The 15,680-nt window shown below is 46.7% G+C and overlaps 1 protein-coding gene across 2 annotated transcripts in view; it reads right to left on the bottom strand.

Moving 5' to 3' along the window:
• Positions 1-15,680, bottom strand: part of LOC119952957 (tight junction protein ZO-3-like) — a 116,733-nt gene that overhangs the window by 21,606 nt on the left and 79,447 nt on the right. For both annotated transcript variants that reach the window (XM_038776601.1, XM_038776600.1), the window contains exons 8-15: positions 13,767-13,857; positions 13,311-13,378; positions 9,577-9,649; positions 8,692-8,848; positions 6,708-6,816; positions 4,913-5,132; positions 3,014-3,201; positions 1,451-1,546 (exon numbers count right to left, since the gene is read on the bottom strand). In XM_038776601.1, coding sequence (XP_038632529.1) covers positions 1,451-1,546; positions 3,014-3,201; positions 4,913-5,132; positions 6,708-6,816; positions 8,692-8,848; positions 9,577-9,649; positions 13,311-13,378; positions 13,767-13,857 — 1,002 coding nt within the window. The remainder of the gene's footprint in view (positions 1-1,450; positions 1,547-3,013; positions 3,202-4,912; positions 5,133-6,707; positions 6,817-8,691; positions 8,849-9,576; positions 9,650-13,310; positions 13,379-13,766; positions 13,858-15,680) is intronic.

Raw genomic sequence — 15,680 nt, 5'->3', positions numbered from 1 at the left:
AATAGGGTTAAAGATCAGTATTGACTTCGAGGCAACCTGATAGAAGTGTATAAAATAACAAAAGGGCTGCACTGAGTATGCACCAATGATTATTTCAGTTTGGCAGACTAGGGAAGAGCAGAAATCATGGGAGTTGGTTCTCCGAACCCTGCGCCGGGTCGGAGAATCGCTGCAACCGCGCCACGATGCCCCGACACCGGCGCGCGATTCTCCGAGGTACAGAGAATCGGCACCATTTGTGCCGGCACGTTTGACGCGGCGCCGGCCACAGGCCGCTGGAATCGGCGGGGCCGCCGATTCTCCGGCCCAGATGGGCCGAGCGGTTGCGTGGATACGACAGAGTCCCGCCGCCGCTGTTCATCCCTGGTCACTGCTGGCAGGAACTCTGCGCGAAAGGCCGGGGGGGTGGCCTATGCTGGGTGGGGGGGGCTCCGTCCCCAGAGGGGGCCTCCGATGGGGTCTGGCCCGCAATCGGGGCCCGGCCTCTCCCTCCCGGGCCTACTTTCCTGCGCGGCCGGCCCCTGAACACTGATGCCAAGTTGAGTCGGGGCCAGCGCCCATAAGAAGTCCCCCACGCATGCACAGGTTGGCGCGGGCCAACTACACATGCACGGGTTGGCACTCCACCCATTTGGGGCTGGGAAGGGAGGCTGGAGCGGCGCGGACTGCTCTAGTGACGAGCTGGCCCCCCCTCGGTCGTCCCCGTGCCCGTTTCACGCTGTCGTGAAACGCGTGAACACTTGGGCTCCATTTGGGAGAATCGCCTCCCCATGTATTCAAACTATGCAAGGTTGAGAATAGGGTAGATATTGGGTGGTTCTCCCCTTCCCAGAGAGCAGTGGACATATAGAATAAGGATACAAGGATACATGGATACAGGAGAAAGCTGTATTTTGTTGTAGTAGAGATCACATCATGTAAAATGTACACCATTTACCAATTACCATCAGCATGGCTAGTCTGAAACTCTGGATTTGTTTTGATTGTGAGTCTGAGAGGATCAGAGAAGAATTTTCCAGATTGTTTTTCTCTTTGTGGCCCTGGAGTTTTTTTTGTCTCTGGTTTAATTCCTCTTCCAGGTGGTTGGATCATTATAGGTGAGAGGGAGCATTTAATCATTCTCTGCCAGGCCAGAGAAATTTGAGGCAGGGTTAACGGACGTGCTCATCTTTTCCTACCTGCCTTTTTCCATGTTTGTCTATGAATTCAGAGAGAGCAGGTCTCTCTCTGATAGGGAATGCATTTTGGTGCAACCCTGATCTTTATTTTATTTCCAAACTTGCTTCTCATTTCTTGTGTCTTGGAATAGTGGAAGCTGAAATAACTAAACGCACAAATGCAAGAATGCCCCTGTCCAACTGAGCTCAAGACCTAAAACCAACCAATCCAACACTGACCAAAAGTACCTGTATTTCCAGGTAACTAAAGTCACGGCAAGGTGAATACTCACGGGCAAGCTCAAACTGGTCAGGCTGGTCGCTGGCCAATCTCTGAGTAGCAATATCTGAAATTGGTCCAAGAATCACAACAGGCCTTTTATAGCTGGCTGTAATGAAGACATTAAATTATTAAAGAAAAATCAATCCATTTCAGATTAATAAAAACATGTAAGTAATACCCATTTAGTTCACCTCTGGCAACTTTGCCTCTACCAAGACTGAAAGAAACCAGGGCCTTCTTAGTATTAAACTCTCTGTCCTTCAGGACCTTGCTGCCTGCTCCAGTGGCTCAGGTGGATGAGAGGTGGGTGAAACAAAGAACTTGCATTTTGCAAGATGCTTTCCACAAGTTCAGGGCACCCCAAAACACTTCACAAGCCAATTGGATACTTTTAAAATTGCACTTATGTAATGCACGGCCACCAACTGATACACAGCAAGATCCCGCTAACAGCATTAAGAGATATCACATGAGAATCTGGTTGGTTGAGTTGGCCAGGACACCTGGACAACTCCTTTAGTCCTCTTTGAATTGAAACAGAGGATATTTTGGATCGACTTGAGCACAGGTGGGGGTCTCTTGAACCATTCAAAGAAATCGTCTCTGATGGTGTAACACTCCATCGGCACTGTACCGTACAGTATCAACACAGAGTACGAGTGAAATTTGCTAGAAACGGACTTGAAACTGCACTCTTCTGACTGACAGTTGTAAATATTGCCACTGATAAAGTGCTGAATTAATGTAATATGTCTTGAAGAGCAACTCAACTGATGAATCAGAAAATGCAACTGCCATTCAACATTCTAGTTAAGATAAGCAGATGTGAGCTTCACACCAGCATTTAACAAGTTCCACACTTCTGCCCCAAGCACCAAATTCCAATTGTAACTGTGCAAAACTACAAGTGTAGCAGCAGAATGGGATAGGAGGGTTAAACTTTTCAAATCTGCGACTGACAAGGATTTGATGTTGTTCTATTCTCCTCCCTGTCTGTTCACTGCTCTCCCTCTCCCTGTTTCTCAGTGTTTCGCTCTTCTATTGAATTTCTCCCTTTTCTGCTCTCACAATAACCTGTTTGTCTCTCTCACACAAACACTTGTTCTCTATCGTCATGGGGGCTTTGAAGCTGATGTAATAGCTGTTACATAGGCATGGGGAAGCAGTGGTGAAGTGGTATTGTCACTGGGCTAGTAACCCAGACACTTAGGGTCATTCGAAGGGTTCAATTCCCACCATGGTGGATTTTGAATTTGAATGAAAGCACTTTTGTAAAAGTTCACCTAGTTCACTAATGTGAACCATTTAGGGAAGGAAATCTTACATCCTCACCTGGTCTGGCCTACATGTGGTTGACTCTGAAATGCCACTCAGTTCAAGGGCAATTAGGAAATGGGCAATAAATGCTGGCTCAGCTAGTGAAGCCCACATCGCATGAATGAGCTTTTTAAAAAGATGCCCGTGGCTCTGGGGTTTCTGGTTCCCCTTGAACTTGATCATTTAAATGACGGAACCCACTCCATGTTTATTCTTGACACAGGCCAAATCACATAACATTCTCTATTTTTTGTACCTTCTCTCAAAATGACCCGTTCGTAGGGGGGAAATTTGCTCTGAATGGTCAAGGCTGATAGGTTTTCTCTGCTCTTCCTCAGGTTTTTCTTAGCACCTCTGAGGCCGCGCATTTTCCAGAACTCCGCGCGGGCTCCACTCGATGAACTGGGTTTCTGCATCAGTTCAGCTTTGGCAAGCTGTTCAGCTCTATTGGGGAAATGCAGAGCACAAAGGGCGATGTTAGATTGTTGTACCAGTTAGCTTTCCTTTAAGTAAAATTACCACCACCCAACTCCATTGCACAAGGACAGAGTACTGCAATGGGTATGCGAGTAATCCAGGGGCCTAATAATTGAGGTGTCAATTAGAATTCCATGATGGAGGGGCGGCATGTGACGCAATGTTTACCACTGGCACTGTGGCGCTGAGGACCCAGGTTCGAATCCTGGCCCTGGGTCACTGTCCGTGTGGAGTTTGCACATTCTCCCCATGTCTGCGTGTGTTTCACCCCCACAACCCAAAGATGTGCAAGTTAGGTAGATTGGCCACACTAAATTGCCCCTTAATTGGGGGGGAAAAAAATTGGGTGCTCTAAATTTATTTATTTTAAATCCATGATGGTAGTTTGAGAATTTGAACTTGAATTTTGAAACACAACAATCAGAAAAAGTGACCATGTTATCAGGATTTAATTACAATCCAACTGATTCACTGTGGGTACCATGCCCTTTAAGGGGGTGCGCTCTCGGATGGTCATTTGACCCATTCAGCCAATCAGACCGGAGGACCCAAACCGGGGGGTTGAGCATGGGTTTTCCTGTTAGGAGTTTGGAGTCGTGGAGTTCGGTAACCTTTATCTCACTCTCTGTATATAGTTACTTACCTTGATAAATCATTTATTTATTGATCTACTTGGAGGTCACCAGACCTTTAAGACTACATTCACCATGTACCTGAGGCAAGGAAATTGTCACCCTCACCTGTTCTGGCCCATGTGTGAATCCAGTTCCATACTAAACAAGTTGATTCGTAGCTGATCTCCTAAATTAATTAGCAAGCCACTTAGGTATACCAAACAACTATTTCACTAAGCCACTTTCCCAGGGCAAGAAATGCTGCATTTGCCAATGACACCCACATCCCAAAAATGAATTTAAAAACTCCTTTATGAGTTTGGAAACTCTACACAATTTTAAACTGAATTAAACGCCATGCAATTTGGTTTTAAAGTCCAAATTTACACTTCCCCTTGACTCAACTGGTTAAGTCAGCAAATATCTAAGGCCTGTAGCCCAAGAGGACCCCCAGACTGGACCCATGGTTTCTTCCATTAGCCTACCTCAGCCAAGAAAATGGTAGACACAATTAATTTCAGTGTCCTTTGGGCTAGAAATAATTAGGGGTGAAGGCGGGGGGGGGGACATCAGAGTGGGTACAGCTGAATTGGCCAGGTTCCTACCTCTGATCAGTGACCCTGACCCTGGTGCTCATGTATTAGCATCAAGTGGAGGAAAGATCAGGCTCATCTGTGATGCTCTCACTCTCTTGGCCCACACATGGCAAATGGCAATCGAAAGAAGGGAGCAGATGGTCCCATAGATCCCTGCTGCTGCAAAGATTCCAGAAGAAAATGAATGTGGGAAAGAGAAATTTCAAAACTCATTAACTGGGTATGAGTCCTTGTTACGATTTCTGGCTGGGCTGGAATTTGTTGATTTCAACCAAAGTGTGGATAGGATCAGATACAATGAGTCGATACCTTGAAGAGCATAAGGGAGCAAGGTTTATTAATTTGATACATCGCATAGCATAAATTTGTTGAAGCAATGACTTGACATTCCTAACCCAGCTTGAAGTGAAACACTGGCTCCTCATCCTTTAGCCCATCTTCATTAGAGTCCCAAGTCAGACCACAGACCTGTTCTTGCTTGGGATGATGCCCTTCTCCTGCTCTTTGAAGTCTCGGCCGATTCGCACAGCATACCATGCTCCCAGCTTCCCTTTATACATGGTATCGACGACTCGGAAAACCTCTCCTCTCCCGAAGCTTAGGTCGCGTGTCCCTTCTACCTCATGGTCAAAGTGCATTCGTACGTAGAAAGAGTCCCCAACATTTGAGTTGATCATCTTCTTATAAACTGAAAAGAAAAGGCCTATTGTGTCATTTTGTCTTTAGAAATAATGTGGTCGGTCAGATAATGAAATTGGGCAAGAAAACAAAGATTCAGAACTTTTTTGAATAATTCACATTCCTTTCATTAAAAACAATAAAGAAGCATATAGACGATTAAATAAACGTAAAGACAGAAATCTATTCATTCCTAAATCTGAAAGCTTGTGGTCTAATGCCCATCAATCACACTTCACATGTCACACTCTAAAGTGTCATAAACATTAAAAAAAGAGAGAAAATCAATCATATCTTGCTGCTTTTTGACCCAGCCTCCCCCAAGGTCACGATCTGGGGATTTACTGCAGATGCCACGTAGTGTAAACTTCCCTCAGCAAGCAGCTCCAGCTGAGCTCAGGCTGTCCTAAAGAGCAATATAGTTCCCTCCACCATGGAAACGCAACATCCCGACTGTGCTCCAATCTGTGAACAATGTCACGAGGATCAACTAAAGTCAAGAAGACAGAAAGAGCGGAGAAATCCTCCTTAGTTTTCCATTTAGTGCCAACTCGCTGTGCTTTCCTTTAAAGTAAAGACCAGCTTGTGACTATCTTCTTGGGGGACAGGGCAGGGTGGCGAGTGTTGGGCGGAAAGTAGATCTGTTATTACTTTTGGAACTCGAAGTGCCTCAACAATGGCACAACTGGGGTTTCTTGTCCGAAACCAAATCAACCCTCTTCGGCCGACTTGGTAAGCCAGACAAGTCTGCAGGGCATTGATGATAATTGATTAACCAGCCAGTTCACTAATTTAGGGGCAGTCCTGTCATTCGGGACCCGGCATTTTACCACCCAACTCCGAATAATCCTCCCTCAATGCCCAAACTGGGCACAAGTTGCACAGATGTAGCTGGTTAAACTCCAGCACACTTAAGGCCCATATAAACCTACGCCTTAAATTCTCTGGTCTGGTAGGTTTAGGTGTGTCTCTGCGAAATGAGAATTCTGCATTAATTATGAATTCAGCAGATGCAGAGTCCTTAGCATTTCGATTTTGAAACGTTTAAACATGCTGATGGGTTGCCATATGTGCTTGGAACCCAGCTTCAAAAATAACCCTGGAATTGGGTGTGTAGAAGGTGTATTACAGTTACTGTTACCATGCACAGTTAGTTAATCCCAGCTGGAATAAGTGAGGGAACTCCTTGGGATAAGAAAGGGAAAATCAGTCCGGGTTCTTGTTCCTGATCATTATCTGCTAACTTTGGCAGCTAGAACTGCTCTTGGGCATTGAGTAAGAACAGGAAGAGCCTCCACTGTTAATTATTGGGTTATGGGGATAGGGTGGAAGTGAGGGCTTAAGTGGGTAGGTGCAGACTCGATGGGCCGAATGGCATCCTACTGCACTGTATGTTCTATATGGTCAAAAGGAAATTCTGGACGAGCTCACACCTGAGGAGTGGCCACTCTGGTGAGGGACTGAGGGAAGAATTCTGAGGATCTGTGAAGCCCCACCCCAATAAGAACCAGATAATTATTTGCCCAAAAGTAAAATACATAAAAATATACAAAAGGTAGGAATTTACATAACAGGTTATACTCACTGTCCTCCTTCCTCTGAGCTTTAATCTCTACCATGTCTCCTTTCGGTATATCTAACATGAGCAGCACTGCCTCCTCACGGGTGAGGTTTTGGAAGTTGACATTGTTCACCTACACTCAGGTTAAAAAAAAATGAACGGCTGAGCTTTGCAATAAAAACTCAAATTTTCAACCTTGTTCTTCAACTGTGGAGCAGAGGGTCCACAGGACCATTCCTCATGGGTGCCCCTCAATAGTGTTTGTTCACAGTATACCGGGCTGCAGATGAAATCACAGCCAAATCCAATCGTGTCCTCACTCAATATCTATTCATGACCAGGAATTGCTGGATATTGATTAGTAGTGGCATTGCCATAGAGCCACAGTGGCATTGCCACAACTGAAGATGAGACCTTTCCAGTCTGTATAAATCATGTACGGTTGTTTTGTTAAGCCATGAGGGTGTTGTTGGTCTGTGCTTTCATTTCACACCTGCTGTTACTGTCGCTCTTCCATCGCAAACTAAGTTGCATAAATGACCCCTCTTGCATGCAACGCCGCAGGTGAGCACATGAGCATTTGGCTCCCTGCGCTTCAACATTATCACATCAAAGGTCAACCTCAATGCACCCAATTAGTCAGAAGCCTGGCTCTCTCGCACTGGTGCAGACCAGCTAAATGTTCCAGCACAAAAATGAACAGTGCTAATGATTAATTTCCCCCACGAGCAAACATGGTGAATCTGAATTACCTGCTCCTTCATATCCTTTCAAATTTCCCTTTTCCATAAAAATATCTTTTCCAAACAAATAGGGCAGCACGGTAGCACAGTGGCTAGCACTGTGGCTTCACAGCTCCAGGGTCCCAGGTTCGATTCCCGGCTGGGTCACTGTCTGTGCGGAGTCTGCACGTTCTCCCCGTGTCTGTGTAGGTTTCCTCCGGTTTCCTCCCACAGTCCAAAGATGTGCAGATTAGATGGATTGACCATGATAAATTGCCCTAAGTGTCCAAAAAATGGTTATGTGAGGTTACTGGGTTACGGGGATAGGGTGGAGGCGTGGGCTTAAATTGGGTGCTCGTTCCAAGGGCTGGTGCAGACCCGATGGGCCGAATGGCTTCCTTCCGCACTGTAAATTCTATGATTCAATCTAATTCCCTCCTAACTTCATCTGTTTCCTTCTTCGACAGCAAGTGGTGTTGGATTCGATATGCTAACTGATTAATGGGATCCAATCTAATCTCACCTTCTATCATTTTCCTGAATCATTTTGTGTTCTTCCTTTTCAGATACTTTTGCCACTCTGTATTAAATTGTGCTTTAGTTTCTGCCACGGTAGGCATTTTAGGTACATTATTCCATGTTTTAATTCTCCTCTGTGTGAAAAATAAATCTTCTAACTTCCCCCTTGAACCAGTGATCATTGTGATTCTGCGCCCCTTGTATAGAGTCGACTCGGTGCTCGTCTGAACTTCTTCAGATGAACCAATTTCAATGCCTATGTATTGTGGTGATGGAGGATCTGGGTTTTTATCAATTTTGACCCTTGAGACCTTTGACCATATAAATTCTTCAGGTTGATGAGCCAAAGAAACACGCTAAAAAAATCCATTAAGACCATAGAATCCCTACAGTGCAGAAGGAGGCCATTCGGCCCATCAAGTTTGCAATGACCCTCCGAAAGAGCACCCCACCCAGGCCCACTCCCCATCCCTGCAACCCCATGTAACCTTTTGGACACTAAGGGGGAATTTAACCTGGCCAATCCACCTAACCTGCACATCTTTGGACTGTGGGGGGAAACCACAGCACTTGGAGGAAACCCGGAAACCCAGGCAGGCTCGGGGAGAATGGGCATACTCCACACAGTCAGTCACCCAAGGTCAGAATCAAACCCTGGTCCCGTGAGACAGCAGTGCTAACCACTGTGCCACCCCCATGGCAAGAGAGAAACATTTAGAGATTTTGGGATATCAGTGACAATAATTTAGAATTGAGCATTCAGTTACCTGTAGAATTTGGTCTCCTTTCTGGATTCCCTGTTTGGCTGCAGGACTGTCATCGAGAACTCGAGATACAAATATCCCAACATCATTGCCTCCGGCCAGCTGCAGCCCAACATTGGCATCCTTGACAAACCTGGCCACTTTCATGTCTGGACTGTAGCTAAACATTGAAACACAGGGTTAACTGGTTAGTGAGCACATTTGGAGGCTCAATAGGATAGGGCTGAAAGCAGGCAAGGGGGATTGCGATGTGATGATCTCATTAATAAGATTCAGTCAGCGCAGCAATTTCATGCTGTCTGCTCATTATACTGATTGATGAACAGGGCCAGCGCTAACCCTGGGCTTGGCTGCATGCAGTGTCTTGCTCACACAACTTAAAGCAAGCCTGTACTGCATAATGTTAGCTTGCACCTCTTGAGGGGAACGTGCATGCTGGAGGTGCTGTGCAACCAAGAGCAATGGCTGACCACTGCAGACAGAGGTTCAAGTCTTCTGGCCTACAGGAGACCTCAGTTTATGCCTGCCAGTATTTGAACAGCTTTTATTTTTAACATATCAACAGGTTATTCCTGAATCGATAGGAATAACGGCCATATTTTTTGCTCCCCTTTCCTGACTATCCCATGGGCTCTCTGGTATCTTGCCTTTTCTCATGGCCTAGGCAAGAAATAGCACCAAGAGTGCAACAAGGTGCCAGATACTATCAGAACTGTATCCTAAGCATCAAGCAATACCTTGCGGAGAGGAGGGAAGAAATAACAGGTGGATGAAATAGGTTCATGAAACCTGTAGGTTCCTGGGCTAAATTGGTAAATCAACATCCAATAGTGTACATCTTGCATCCCACCCCCAATTCATTTGGTTTCATTGTTTGTTGGTACTCACCCGACATTATATTCATCATGTGACCTTGTTTTTGATGTCTTTACAGGAGCAGCATATGTTGGCTCCTCAGCCACTGTATTTGGAAAAGCGAAGACAAAGATTTAGGAAGAAGAACAGCCATTAAATTCCCTGCACCTTATAACCCAGTTCCTTACAATACCATATAACGCAGCACTTCAATTCATCAGAAAACCAGACTTCTCTGATTTTGGAGATCAGTATTCAGCGAGCATGTCTGGATTCTCATATTCAATTAAAGCTGGCTTTGGGTTATGGAGGGGGAAAAAATCGGCTAGGACTCCTACCTCTGATTCCTTTCCTGCTACTCTTGTTGGGAAGTGTGTTTACCTGGAGGTCTGTGACGACTAGATTGGGTTTGACTTTGTTGCCTCACCTCTAGGTTGAAGTGGCATGGTAGCTCTAGATTTCTAGGCTCACACATGAAGGATGGTCCCTTAGCCAAGAAAATTGAGGGCGGGTAACTCAGCAAAGGCAATGCCATGAGTTGAGATGGGAAAATTGGAATGAAATGAATTTTGCCATGACGTATGTTTGAAGGAAATGGATTCTCTGATATGTGTGGCTGAATTGAGGAACTTTCTCCCTTTATATTATGGATTGAAAGTCATAGGGCTGGATTCTCCCCTACCCAGCGTGACGGAAGGTCCCGGCGTAGGGGAGTGGCACCAACCACTCAGGGGTTAGGCCTCCCCAAAGGTGGGGAATTCTCCCCGCGCCGGAGCGGTTGGCACCAGAAGACTAGCGCAAAAAACCGGCGCCCCCAGCAGCGGGGCTGGCCGAAAGGCGTTCGTCGGTCGGCGCATGCGCCGGTGGTGACGTCAGCGGCAGTGGGTTTCTCTTCCGCTTCCGCCATGGCGGAGGCCGTGGCAGCGGCGGAAGAGAAATAGTGCACCCAGGGCACTGGCCCGGAGTCTGAGCGGGGGGCCCCGATCGCGGGCCAGGCCACGGTGGGGGCACCCCCCGGGGTTCGATCGCCCCCCCCCCCCCCCCCCCCCCCCCCCCCCCCCCCCCCAGGACCCCGGGCCCGCTCGCGCCGCTGGTCCCGCCATTACAGAGGTGGTTCAAACCTCGGCGGCGGGAGAGGCCTCCCAGAGGCGGGACTTCGGCCCATCCGGGCCGGAGAATCACCGCAGGGGCCTCTCCGATCGGAGTGGCAAGATTCCTGCCGCCACCACTTCCCGGGTGGCGGAGAATCTCTGCCACGGCGGGGACCGGATTTTCGGCGACCCCAGGCGGGTCTCTGACCCTGCTGGGGTCGGAGAATTTTGCCCATAATTTCTGGCAGTAATATGTACAACCTACCTGATTGGTACCCCATCAAACATCTCTAACATCCACTCCCTCCATCATCGATGTACAGTAGCAGCAGTGTGTACCTGATACAAGATGCACCGCAGCAACTCACCAAGGCTCCTTCGACACAACCTCTACCGCCTAGAAAGCCAAGGGCAACAGACACATGGGAACACCATTAACTGCAAGTTGCCCTCCAGGCTACACACCATCCTGACCTGGAGGGAGATCACCATTCCTTCACTGTTGCTGGATCAAAATCCTGGAACATCCTCCTTAACTGCACTGTGGATGTATTCACACCACATAGACTGCAGTGGTTCAAGGTGTTTCACTGCCACCTCCTCAAGGGAAATTAAGGATAGGCAATAAAAACGCTGCCCTAACCTGCAAAGGCCATGTCCAGTGAAAGAATAAAAAAACATAGAATTTAGAAAGGAACAGTTCACTTGGTTAACGTTTACACTCCCACACAAGCACACCGTTCAATCACATTTACACACCCATGTTCACTAATCCCTTCCGTCACCTGTCCGATCTGAACTTGACTGTTGCCTCAATCACTGACTCTGGAAAGAAAGTCTTCACCTTCACAATTCTCCGTGTGAAGGGTTTCTTCTGCCCTCCGTTTGAAATCTCTTACATTTAATCCTCAACCTTTGGTACATTGACCCCTCAGCAACTAGAAATAATGGAAATAAGCAGGAGCAGGCTCCACTGGAGCCAGTATTTGAGTTGCTGGCCCTGGAGGCACTTTACGGAAACTATGGGCTGAATTTTCCTGGTGGGAGGAACTATGTAATTAGCGTGGAGTTGCATTGGGTAGATCTCTGATGCATACACAAATTCACCTCTGCATCACAGAGTTTCTTTAAGACAGAGATAGATAGGTTTTTGATCAATAAGGGGATCAGGGTTATGGGGACAAGGCAGGAGAATGGGAATGAGTAAAATATCGGCCATAATTGAATGGTGGAGCAGACTCGATGGGCCGAGTGGCCAAATTCTGCTCCTATGTCTTATGGTCCTATTCCTGCTGCTGGTAAGGGTTCACAGCGCCAGCTTGAGAAATGGATTGGCTGCTGCTCCATGAAAGCGGGAAAACAATTTGCATATTTAAGGCCCCAATTAGGGGCAATTAGTGGGCTAGCTGGTATTTTTTTGATGATGGAGTGGCATTCTCTTGCTCCCCCTCACCAAGCCGGTGTGGAAGGCACCAGCCTCACATAGGCAGCTTCCTTGCAGCAGGCTGGAGGACCATGAAGCAGGAGATTGAATTCAATGGGGAAGGTGCTGTGCTAGGAACCCTGTTCTTGCTAATTTAAAGGGCAGCACCGTAGCACAAGTGGCTAGCACTGTGGCTTCACAGCGCCTGGAGCCCAGGGTCATTTCCCCACTGGGTCACTGTCTGTGCGGAGTCTGCACGTTCTCCCCGTGACTGCGTGGGTTTCCTCTGGGTGCTCCGGTTTCCTCCCACAGTCCAAAGACATGCAGCTTAGGTGGATTGGTCATGCTAAATTGCCCTTAGTGACCAAAAAGGTTAGGAGGGGTTATTAAGTTACGGGGATAGGGTGTAAGTGAGGGCTTAAGTGGGTTGGTGCAGACTCGATGGGCCAAATGGCCTCTTTCTGCACTGTATGCTCTATGTTCTAGTAAACAGCCACAACCGTGGCAATGTCCACTACTATAGGGGGTGGGTGTGGGGGAATGCCTATTACAGGGGGTTACTCGTTGCCCTTCCTGTTTGATGGTGATAACCCTTCTAGAGTTTCTTATGTTCCCCCATTTGTGACTAGCAACCGGGATTGAAGGCAGGAAGGGCAAAGCCCCCCCACCTCCCTCCAACCCCCAGTAACGGGCACTGCCTTCCCTCCTCCAGAAATGGGCAGTACCTCCCCTCCCACAGTAATGGGCACTGCCACAGGTTGTAGCTCGAGCCTCACTGCGATTCTTTAACAGTGCTCACATCAACCCTGGGGCTCTGATCTTGCAATGCTGGAGTGAATCCCAATGATCCTCCCAACTTGGGAGTCACCCACTGTCCTTAATTGGAAATGACAGGTAAGGCGACCACCTCTGGGAAAATAACACTGCTCATTGGGCTCTTGGCTGATACAGGCTCTGGACTCCCCATTTGTTCCCAACACCAAGGTTCCAAAGCTTGCAGGAAAGTCAATCTTCCTGCCTTTCCGTCATGTTTGGGAGACAACGGCATCATCTGATTTACTGTACAGCTCTGGGCCGAGGTCACAGTTTGTGTGTACAGCAGAGCAGTAGATAAATGATGTATTCAAACTCATTCATAAACAATAACTTGCTGAACGAAATCCATTCATTGTGATGGCTAATTGCTAAGACCAATCAGTGAACAGCAAAATAGCATAGCTTCTGCAAGAGGAACCAACTGATTATTCACTTACCATGAGGGGGTTTGGAGGCTGTGGGTCTGACCACCACCTCTGGCACTGGCTTTGTGTTTGGCTTTAAGCTGGAAAAGAGGGGGAAACAAGGGTCATCTCTGGTCAGCATCAAGCTATCTCTGAATATGAGCAGACCAAGGATTGAATTTTCACATTGACCGCACACAGGATAGCTGTCACAATATGTGGACAGTGACCATGTTCCATAGAAAGTAAAGTCACCATAGTCCCAGATGACCATGGCTGCTTTCCCCTTTGAGGGGGAGAGCTGACTGACTGGTGGTCATTTAAACTGAAGATTGCCACACCTCAGGCGAGGGGCAAGGTTCTGGAAAGGAATAAAATTAGAAACAGAAAATACTGACCCCAACTTTCAATAAAGTGGCCTCCACATCAATTGCTGTGCTTTATAAAGTGGCCTCTATATTCCTTTGCTGTGCTCTGTAAAACACTGACCTTCCATTGCTCTTCATAGTGTGGCTAGGATCCATCACATGGTGATTCTCTCTTGGTGAATCTGTCCTTTCAAGTTCAGGGTCTGAAATATCTGTGCAAAAAAATACAGATAATTGGAATAATTCAAGAAATAAAACATTATTCTCTATCTACTGGAACTCACCAAGGTTCCTTCGACAGTACCTTCTAAACCCAAAACCACTACCATTTTGAAGGACAAAGGCAGCAGATACATGAGAACACCCTCACCACCTGGAAGATCCCATCCAAGCCCATCCTGACACACGCCATCCTGACTTGGAAAAATATAATTGTTCCTTCTCTGTCACTGGATCAAAATCCTGGAACTCCTTTCCTAACAGCACAATGGATGTGGGTCGCCACCAGCGTTTTTCAAATTTTATTTTCCAGGTCCCACTTTTGCCAACTGGTCAACCTTCAGTACACACGCTGGCAGCTTTAGGACCCATGCCAGGTTCGCTTACCCAGTCTATCCTGAGTCAAGGCAGTGTTTGGCACACTGAAGATTTCTAAAGGGCGGCACGGTGGCGCAGTGATTAGCACTGCTGCCTCACAGCGCCAAGGACCCGGGTTCGAACCCGGCTCCGGGTCACTGTCCGTGTGGAGTTTGCACATTCTCCCTGTATCTGTGTGGGTCTCACCCCCACAACCCAAAAAGATGTGCAGGGTAGGTGATTGGCCACTCGAAATTGCCCCTTAATTGGAAAAAAGAATTGGGTTCTATAAATTTCTTTAAAAAACTAAAAGTTTTCTTGCCCCAGGCAAGGGAGGGAAAGAAAATAATCTAGATTTCCTGTTCTTAATTACAATCCAGTCGCCCCTGGTTGCATTGAATTTATGCCAGCATTGAGTAAGGATAGGATAATTGAAATAAGCAACCCCTAGATTGAAAGTACCTGGACTTAAAACAGACAATACTGGCAATACTCAGCAGATCAGGCAGCACCTGATGGCTGTGATGGAAGGCCATCAACCTGAAATGTTCAAGGACAGCACGGTGGCACAGCGGTTAGCATTGCTGCCTCACGGCGCTGAGGTCCCAGGTTCGATCCTGGCTCTGGGTCATTGTCCGTGTGGAGTTTGCACAATCTCCCCGTGTTTGTGTGGGTTTCGCCCCCACAATCCAAAGATATGCTGGTTAGGTGGATTGGCCACGCTAGATTGCCCCTTAATTGGATAAAATTAATTGGGCACTCTAAATTTATTTAAAAACCCTGTAATGTTCAGCCATTTATTCTTTATCACTGAACATACTGCCTGGCTGGTTGAGTACTTACGGGGTTCTATATGTATACATATATTTCAAGATAATATTTTGCAATTTTAATTATTGCTCACAGAAATGCAAAGCTAAAAGAAGGGTAAGAGAAAGTAAAAGACAGATCTTTTTTCAGACATCCTAATTCCTCTTTCTCAACGACATGTGTCTTCCACATTCTAATGGTTGAAACTGCTGGGATTTACGTTAACTGGATGAATTGAGTGATTGAATATATGCACGTTCACAGACAAGTGAGGTCAGTAGAAGTGGGCAGGTATTTAATTGAAATAGAAAAGGGACAGACAGTTTTCGTGATCAGCGGTGTGGAGGGATGAAAAACAAGTATGTGCCGAGCCACAAAACAGTCTGAATCCAATTTGCAGATTTCTAATCCCGTCCAATCCTCAATTATATTCAGCAGTTAGAACTGAATTTTAGATAGATCCATATAAATGTGGGTCTGAGCCAATGTGAAATTTCATCTCAATCCTTTAATGAGAGTAGGTGACTCACTCACCTTGTCAATAGACAAATAAATCGATTAGCTATGCTGGTTATGATCTTGTCAATCTTAACCTTTAATAGAGCCGTTTCCTCCCGTGCTTTAATAACTTGGCAGATTAATCAAGTGC

Source organism: Scyliorhinus canicula, chromosome 18 (assembly GCF_902713615.1).
Source record: "Scyliorhinus canicula chromosome 18, sScyCan1.1, whole genome shotgun sequence".
Lineage (NCBI taxonomy): Eukaryota > Metazoa > Chordata > Chondrichthyes > Carcharhiniformes > Scyliorhinidae > Scyliorhinus > Scyliorhinus canicula.
Note: the sequence above shows the minus strand (reverse complement) of the source record. Positions and strands in the feature narration are given on the sequence as shown.